The sequence below is a fragment of the Eurypyga helias genome, unplaced genomic scaffold (assembly GCF_000690775.1).
Source record: "Eurypyga helias isolate BGI_N326 unplaced genomic scaffold, ASM69077v1 scaffold7969, whole genome shotgun sequence".
Classification (NCBI taxonomy): Eukaryota; Metazoa; Chordata; class Aves; order Eurypygiformes; family Eurypygidae; genus Eurypyga; species Eurypyga helias.
Window position 1 is genome coordinate 40,937 of NW_010272661.1, and position 9,535 is coordinate 50,471.

Below are 9,535 nucleotides of genomic sequence, written 5' to 3' on the forward strand. Positions count from 1 at the left end.
TGGCTCCACGCTGTCATCCCCAGGGAAAGCGCCAGACCCATCCATCCCAGCCTTGCTTATCTTGCACCATCTAACAGCAAGAACAAACACAGCAGCTTTCCAACTCTGAGCTCAAGTTTCTTGCCAATAAGAACTGTTAAAAAAACAACTTATTTTGCCGTTTCTTTCTGTGGCAATTATTCCCAGGGCTTTTCCTAAGTATCATGTATCTTCCATCCCCCTGCCATTTACACAGTAAATAAGAAGTGGCTATTCCAACTTAAGATGGGATTACAGCTTGGTACTCATTTTACATCTCCACCGTGTAGGGAGAGAAAAAAAAATTAGCAGAGTTACCAGAGGTGTTGCCCAAGAAAGTGTCCCTTTCTCTTCAGCTTTTTCAGACTTGGTCTCTCCCTTGGCTGTTATTTTGCAACAACAGCTCCCACAGAAGGAGCTCCCCAGACACCACCAGGCTTCCCCTGAACACTCTCTACATTGCTGGCCTCAAGCTTTTGGGGGCAATGGCTCATTTCAATCAACTGCTTCAGGAGCTGACTTGATTCCAACACAACAGCTTACAACACCAGAATACTTTCCAGTTCTGAGGGGGTTAAAGATGATTTTATGCTCGGTGGAGGACATTCAGCTCATAGGACAGACTTATTACAGCGATGGGGCCCCTCTCCACAGTTGAGACAAGTTCAAAGAGCTGTTTGAGCTCAGAAGCCTCTCGGGGTGATTTACATCCGCCCTGTATGTTTTCCTTTGCACACCAATTTCAACACAGCTGGCCTGAGTGTGCAATAAGAGGTTTAACAACCTTAGCACAGGGACTACACAAACACCCCAGGAAATCATTCTAGCTTGTTTCTTGGTGAAGCTTTAGTGTTTTGTGGGTTCATTCTCTTCTACAGCAGGGGTAGTGTTTATTTGTTTGGTTTTTTTTTTCCTCCACATCTAACCTTCATAAACCTATAGTTCAGACTCACACCTCAATCTGAAATAGGGTGAAATTAAACTGCTGGTGCTGATTAAGAGGTCTGGTATTCAACACATTCAAATCTGTGTCCTATTTCTAATGGACTCAATGAAAAAACCACCCAAGCTGAAAACCAGAATCTCCAAAATAAGCTATTCAGCACCCTATTTTCACCCTACATCCTTGAACCAAAGACATTCCTATCTGCTCAAAACTCCTTTTTATTGCTGCAGTCCTGCAGGTCTTGGAGGGTGGGGGACAAACACACTGCCAGAGAGGACAGCTTACCCTGCAGTGGCCCCAGGCAGGCTGGTGGCACTCACAGGCATCACCTGCAGCATCCCAGAGAGCAGTGGTGGAGGAAGGCTCAAAGGAGCTTCCTCAGGCATCACATTCAACACTCAGGTTTTAGGAGACGGTCACACGAGGAGAGAGGGACCTAAACCTCCACATCTGGAGCATGCTGATCCTGAATTTCCACCCTGAATACATCAACAACATTAAAGCCTCCAGTGTCGTTGGCTCCAGGCACTTCATTTCTCAGTCCCTTTACATCCATTCTTGGCCTTCATATCCCTTATTTTGCTCCCATCTACTTTCAGCCTCACACATACTGACGAACTGAAATGCTACATCTCATTTTTCTACAGCAGAACTTTTCTTCCAGTGCAGTTTTGGGAAAGCCAGTAGACCTCCTGGAAGTTTAGCACATCTCAGATCTCGTGACACAGTCCACTGGTATCAGGTCAGCTGCATTAATTCCTGCACGGGAGGTCAAATTAAGACGGGCAGTGTTTTGTTACAGTGGGAATGGGAGGTCTCGAGCTGAGCTGCACAGCGCTGGTCAGATTGGATCTCCTGAAACTGCTTTTGAAACGGTTTCATTTTTCAGCTAGTGCCTCTAGAAAAAAATGATGCTTTGAACTACAGAGAATAACATCACAGTTATGTATTTATTTGGAAGGATAAACTTGCAGTCTAAGTAAACCTTCATTGCTAAGATGACTTTTATTAATGAGTTTAATGGAAACCTTCCTTTTTTGGTTATTTTTTTAGGTTAAAATTCTTTGTCCAATTCAGTATTTTGTTGCAATAGTGAAAAACTTTTTCTGTATCACTGGACTCCAAGTCAGATGCACGCTAACAGAAAAGACGATAGCGGAGGGGAGACATTACCCAATATGGAATCAAAATGAAAACTGCTCTTAACATGTTACAGTCTCAGTGCAGTAATGGCTAGAAAAATCTTGCCTTAAAAACACCAGGACACCATTTTTTCCCCATCTTTAAATCCTCTGCCACAAGTCACCCTCACAAGGGCCAGGATGAAATATTTTCACTCACCATATTTGATGATAAGCATTTGTTCAGCAACCACAATGGCCACTTCAGTCAGTGCTAGGAGAATATAAATCTACGAGGGTGTTAGGGAATCTCAATCATTTCCCTGTGGAAACGTATTTTTATGCCCAGAGACATGCATGGTCTGTTCAAAGTCCCGCAGAGTGATTACAGCCCTGGGAGCACTATCTCCATGTTCACAGCTTTACATTAATTAGACTGAGCCACCACCTCCTGTGGCTTGCAGTCTTTCCACTTGCACTGGTCTGGAAGCCTAGCTGGAAATGCTCACTAGCTCGCAGCAAAACAGTTTCTGATCTTGAGTACCCGATTGATGCAGAATCATCTATGCACATGTCATGCCCAATCTTTCAGAGCTGCCAAGAATCCGAAGTTGAAATCACCAGCTCCTACAGCTAATGGAAGATTTGCTTACCTTGGTGGTTCAGCACAGCTTTTGCTGTGGAAGGAGGGAGATGGTGAAGAGGAGATAAGCTGTCCGTCCTCACCCCAGTTAGATAGATACCTGTGATCAGCAGGGCAGGTGGGAGCACGAGGGGTCTCTCCAGGGTCTTTCACAGTGCTGTACCAAAGCACGTTATGATGCAACTGAGCATCACAGCACTGCTCTGCTAGTTTGAAAAAGCACTGCAGCATCCTTAGAGAAGCAATACTGCTGCTGTGGGCTAACAAGGGACAGGCAGCCCTGGCTGCTGCAATCTTTTTCCCCCTCTAGTTTGGGCTATAATCCAATCCCTGAAAGCTGCCCAAACTCAAAGCAGAGCCAGGCACCCCTGCCAGCCCATCCCACCCACAGCACTTACGTAGAGCCCTCCTGCAGGTGTGGGATCCAGGGACCCATTGGTGGACTCGGGGGGTTTGCTGGTAGTGATGCTCTTATCCTGCGCCTTCCCTTCCTCCTTCCCACTGCCGCCCTGGCCTGGCAGTGCCACCTCCCCAACGCCCAGTGCCTCAGCTTTGTATTTCTTCACGAAGTCTTCCATCAGCTTCAGCTCGCCCTCCGCGAGGCCATGGCACTGGGATGGGTCCTGGTCATACAGCGGTAGTTGTCTCATCAGCTGCCGCCGGCGATAGTATGCCCCATCCGTCCCTGCCACGGGCTGCATCTCCTTCGGGATCAGCTCCATGTACTGCATGGCCTGGGACAGAGAGACACCAACAGTTACTCTAAGCTGCCTTCAGCGGGGAAGTGCCAGTTTGCTTTGTGCAGGTGCTCTGCAAACAGACACTCCGCTTGCGTTACAGAGCAGCGGCAGAAAACGTGCCCCTTCCCCTCCCGTCTCCCTTGGTGTTGTTCTAACCTACACTTCCGAGATAAAAGGCTGAGCTTACACAGATGCAAGTAGCAGCCAGGCTGTCGTTCATCGTTTCATTCTCAGAAGACAGGTTGGTTGGGGATTCTTAGTTGTTTTATTTATTTAAAAAAAAAAAAACAGACTCCCCAAGAAAGCAAAGCAGCAAAGACTTACTTCACTAGTTTGCACCCAGATCCCAACACACTCTCCCTCACCACCATTCGCATGCTGCTATTCCCGGTAACATGACAACAAGGCTGCTGAAAAGACTAGAAACTCACAAACATCAACCTCCGAGACCAGCCAGCTTCCAGGACAAGGAGATCTCCAGGAAGCAGGTCAGAGGCTGCACCCAGAGCACCCCATAACCCTTGTGGGCTGCATGCAGCAGAGTTTACAGTAAAAGACCTAGATCCTGTATTAAGAGTGTTTTCTTAATTGATAAAAAGGGAAGGAGTAGACGGATAGCAGTTGAGTCTGTATGTAACCCTGACAGCCACCAACTCTACCCAACTATTGATTTTGCAGTAAAGGGAAGGTTTTCGGTCACTGATGCCCTGCAACATGGAAAGAAAATACCAATAAATTATCAGAAAATCTCAACGCAACTGGCCACTAGCCACTGTCTTAAAAGCAGAGTAAACCATGATCTTGTGAGAGGTCTGTCTCATGCTCAATTAGCATTTGCGGGACAGTGGGGTCTGTACAGTTAACTTCCTCTGGCCTGGTGCTAAGGGGAAGGGAGTTTCCCTGCTCCAGGCATTTTTCCTATTGTAGTGTGAAGAGCTAAGGGGCAGCCAGTTGGCTCTCTGCCATTCTGTTTTAAAGACCAGCATGCAGCTGCATTACATTTGTTTCTTACTTGGTCAGCATTTGAAACCTGACTTTAAAAAAAAAGCATAGAGAAGCAATTAACTGTTTACTGTATGTAGTCTGGTTCAGTATGGCCTTTTAAATACCGAAATGTTCGCACAACACTGAATTCATCACATCTGTGAAAATCTCAAAGTCAGCTTCCACCTCAGCAACTTTCAGCCAGATGCAGTGTTGCAGGGCAAAATTTCTGCCTGAAGATTTGCAACAGCAATAGATAAATGATTTAATGGAGGCAGGGCTTTTCTGTTTCTTGGAGCGCATGTTAATGTCACTGCACATGATGAAATACAAACACCAACACTGTATATTGTGCCTCTGTGCAAAGGGTAGGATTGATACCCAGAAGTTTAATGGGGGAGCATTGCCGGTGCTGCTCGGGAATAGCTGGTTGAACAGCTGCAGGATGCTGTAGAAGTGATCTGGTGCACAGATGGCTTTCACAGAACTGAGAAATCCTAATAGGAACTACAGAAGCAAGAGACAGGAATTCCCTGATTGCTCCTCCTAGGCCTCACACAGGCACTGCCCCACAAAATAAGGATACTGCCAGTGAAATCTGACAACTGGAAAGAGCAGCAACCAGAGCCTCAGCACTATACAACCATGAACGCTGAGACAGTCTACACTATGCAGTATGCACCGGCTTGGTTCAGCCACAGCAAGAGCATTAACAGAGCAGTAACATGGTAGGATCTTAATGGAAGAAATTGTTAATCCACTACAAATGTGCCATAAGCACTAATACCAGAGCTACAGGAACACCACCATGCCAGCATGTGCATTTGAAGCTTTGCATTCCAGTCCAGCACCAGACTCAGATGTTTTGTATGGGCAGTGAAGAGAGAAAAGCAAAGTCCCAAGCCTTTCTTCGAAGTACAGTTGGACTGGTCAGTGGCAGGTTTCAGTATCTGCCCAGACATGCGGTGGGATTTCAGTCCCTGATCAAGGGAATGTTTGAGGTCGTAATTGCAGATGTCATAGAATGTGTCCAGAGAATAGATCAGGGAAGAAAGTTCAGCCTGACAACGAGAACTGAAGTGAAGGATAACAGTTGTTTCTTCTGCTGCTACCATGCATTACTATGGTCAAGTCTTAGTATGTTGCCTCAGCACAGATAACTTTGAGGAAGAGCATTTTAAGTTTTCACTGTTAACTACTGGATTTCAGAGATATTATCATCTGTTCTTTTCACTTTCCCCAAGGACATTAAATATCTACTTCATAACTTCTCCAGGCACAGCTTAATGAAAACACACTCTGAACTTCCTCCTATTATTGGACCATCCACTTCAGGATAACAATATTAAAAACAATCCCAGGTTTCCAGCCTGCCTGCAGAAGGAAATCACTGGAGCAAGTCAGTTATGCACTAAAAGCTTTTTGGCTCAAATCCCTTTTGAACTATCCTGAGAACGGCTGACATCCAGCACTTCTCCTAAAAGTTTCTCAGGTTGATCTTCAAGCCAAGATTTATCAACACTGTCTTCAGATCTCCTGCACATTGTTTACTTGAACCAAGATATCTTCCAGTCCGTCCAGGCACTATAAAAGATTCAAAAGCTTTCACAAAGCACATGCCCTCTGAGCCGCTGCTCACCAGCGCTGCAGGGATGGAGTTCACTCTGTGGTGGGGGAGCTGCTGGGCTTCCCAGCACCCCGCTGCCCCAAACGTGCACTCGCAAAGGGGTACGACCAGGGGTTGGGTCCGGAGAAGTGCCGCAGCCAGCTCGCGGAGCAGTGAAACCTGGGCTTTGATAAACGCCAAGCTGGGCAGTATGCTTAATGAATCAGGCTGGGTGGGAAGAGTGCCATCATTGTTCTCCCCATCCCTCATGAGCTCCCCGATTCCTCATGGGACCTGCAGAAGGCAAATGCTGGTTAAACAAACATACCTCCTAAAAAGAGAAAGGAAGAGGAGGCTGTGAGCAGCAGTGCTGCGATTAAGCAGCCGGGCAGTCAGATGTGTGGGGGTCTCAGTCCTTCATTAAAGCCCAGTGGTCAGCTCCAGTTAGCACCACAGGCCCCAGCTGCATTCCCAGTACAGGCTTCATGCCACCCTAGTCAGCCTTGCCATGGAGGTGAGGGCAACCAAGTTGAGAAATAATCAGGCTGCCTCTCGGGTCTGCAACCACAATTTCAGATTTGTTTCCCCAATTCTTCTTTAATAAAATCTGGTTGCAATTTTCAGCAGCTTTAAACTATTTGTTTAATTTGAAGAGCAAAAGCTGTCCACTAATGACAGTGTAATATATAATGTTTTAGTACCACACCACAGTTAAAAGCCAGTTAAATGCTTTCCCTCAAGAAGTGCTCTGCTGGCTAACACTTCCACATGCCAAAAACCACTTCCATTTGTTCCCGCTCAGCCGGATGGAAACCAGGCGCAGGAGGGAAGGTGGGGTTGGGCTGGGGGATTGTTTTCAGATCCAGCCCTGGGCATGGGAACACACTCTCCATCTCCTCTTTTCACCCCCAGTTATCTCTGCAAATCCTAAAGAGAAATATTTTTGTTTGGAACAGACTATGTTTAGCCATAAGGAAAAAACTCCCAGCTCCAGTGCTGAATCTGGGAGGGGTTCCTCAGGCAGCAGTGATGGGCAGAGCTCATGCCCACGTAGGCAGGATGCTCACTGAGCTCAGCTTAGCTTGCCTCCAAGGCCAGTGTGCCTTGGCATGACGAACATTCCCGCTCCTATTCCCTGGAGGAGGAAGCTCCACAAGTCTGCTGGGGACAGGGATGGGTGGCTGCTGCACTTCAGCAGAGGTGGTGGGAGAGTCCCTAGGCACAGGGGCTCTGAGCCGCTGCTGGAGGGCGTTTTCCACTGAAGCAGTGCTCTTCTGCGGGCAGGAGATGGGAGCCCTGAGGCACAGTCACCCACCTGGCACCTCACTGCCCACCACCACTACAAAAAGCTAAGCCCCCCTCTCCTGCTCCTCCACCTGCCCAGCAAGCCTGAGCCAAAGTTAAAGACAGCACTACAAAGAAGTTAAGCCACAAAGCAAGCACTGTCAGCACACTTTCAGTATTCCTAGGGACACTTGTCCAGGGCTGAGGTGATGGAGCATTCAACAGGGAATGAGGCCATTCTGTGGTTTACAGAGGCACAAGTGAGCACTAGTTGCACTCCTAGTTAATAAGCCTGAGATGCCAGGTCTATTTTAAGTCCAATATTTTAACAACTACCTCAAAGAAAATAATTACTATATTAAAGGAAACAATTATTTTTGTTATCATTAAAGCCCATTTCTGTAACAGAACAATTTACAAACATGGTGCTGGATTTAGCACCATGATGCAGCATTACTTCTTTATGCATTGATTTAATTTCTTTGCTTGAGACAGACTGAAGCATAGTTTCCTGAAGAAAGCATCCAGGTCAGTGGAAGTCTCCCAGCTACCTGCCTCTGCCCATGCTGGTCTTGGGACAGGCTCACACCCAGATTTGCAAGAGATCATGCTCAACAAGCAAGGCAGGATCTCCCTCTCCAACAGGAATAGGAAAGCCCACAGCAACTCCTCCTGCTCAAATAATCTACCCAAAGAGCTTGTCTCTGCTGCTTCTCCCAGAAGCCCTGTCCAGACCCATGTTGTTTCAGAAGCCTGGAGACAGGTCTCTGGAGTTCACTTGCTGTCCTTGTGCATGTCCCACAGCTTGCACAGCTTTCTGCCTCCAAGGGGCCCTCCTAGGTGGGGTGTTTAGGGAGAAGTCACAACCCAGACACCCCAAGGAGGCCTGGAGGAACTGCTCCCACATCCAGCCTGGGGTTTTGGACTGTCCAAACGCCTGCGTGGGCTGCACAGGCATTGTACAACTGGCAAGACAGCAGAGATGGGATCTTTCCTCAGCAATGTTTTTATTGGACATGAGCTTTACTTAAGTAGTGAGCTTTCTAGTTGTAAAACCCATTAAGACTTCTTCTGGAAATGTAAGCAAACCTATAAAAACCCAAAGGCAATCCATTCCCTTCTCCTACCTACTCTGGTTATTCACATGGTTTTCCAAAATAAAGCATTACACGCATTTTTGCTCCGAGAGAAGCCATATGTTTTACTATTTTTCCCTGATAACTTTATTCCAGAGCCAAGTTATGGTCTCCATTAAGTGACACAACTACCCGCCAGCCACGCTGTGAATTGTCTTACCAGCTTCTGGGTGAGCCCTGGTGGAGCCCACTCATACGTGATGGTGTCAAAGGTGGGGTCTTTCCGGGAGACAATAGGGTTGGTGATGATCATACGGTTCCTTTTGTAAATGCGGATGCCATCACCTCCTTTCACCCGGGCAGTGAGGGTGGCATACTTGGAGTCTGACAGCAGGCGCCCAATTTTCCGATCATCCTCCAAGTCTGAGCTCAGGCTGTGATCCTCCTGGCTGCATTTGCATGACTTGCAGATTTTCCTGCCGGTGACAAGCAAGATCATCCTTTCAATGCGAGGTAGGAGGCACACGATCATGCGATGGCTCAGCCGCAGAGCGTCAGCCTCTTCCAAAGGTTAAACGCAAACCAGGATTACAGCATAAGACAAAAGGCTCCTGTGGCCTCAGCTGCGCGTGGGAATTCAGCACAATTCCTAGAATAGTTTGGTTTGGAAGGGAACCTTAAAGGTCATCTGGTTCAACCCTCCTGCAATCAGCAGGGACCATCTTCAACTAGATCGGGTTGCTCAGAGCCCCATCCAGCCTGTTTCCAGGGATGGAGCATCCACCACCTCTCTAGGCAGCCTGTGCCAGTGCTTCACCACCCTCATTGTAAAACTGCCACCTCCTGTCAATTTTGAAACCCCCTTGAAGCATCACCAAACCTCCCACCCACACTAGTCTCCAACAGATGAGCACTAGCCTCATTACCAAGCTTTACCAGCCATTAAAAAAGTGGCTGCTAAACAAAAAATTGATACTTAAGTGTCCATCATTTAAATTTTAATAGTTATAAATCAAAGATAAGTCTATAAGGTCACTCACTGCTGGCCAGCTTTTCCATCAAATGCTAATAGCAAAAAGGACAAGTTAACTCTGATGCAACTGCAGGTATTTCAGCA

General features: G+C 47.1%; 1 protein-coding gene across 1 annotated transcript in view; it reads right to left on the reverse strand.

The window, feature by feature from the left end:
• LMCD1 (LIM and cysteine-rich domains 1) overlaps positions 1-9,535 on the reverse strand; it is a 17,479-nt gene that overhangs the window by 3,309 nt on the left and 4,635 nt on the right. Inside the window, exons 3-4 of the mRNA XM_010159196.1 lie at positions 8,639-8,894; positions 3,127-3,462 (exon numbers count right to left, since the gene is read on the reverse strand). Of these exons, the coding sequence (XP_010157498.1) occupies positions 3,127-3,462; positions 8,639-8,894 (592 nt within the window). The remainder of the gene's footprint in view (positions 1-3,126; positions 3,463-8,638; positions 8,895-9,535) is intronic.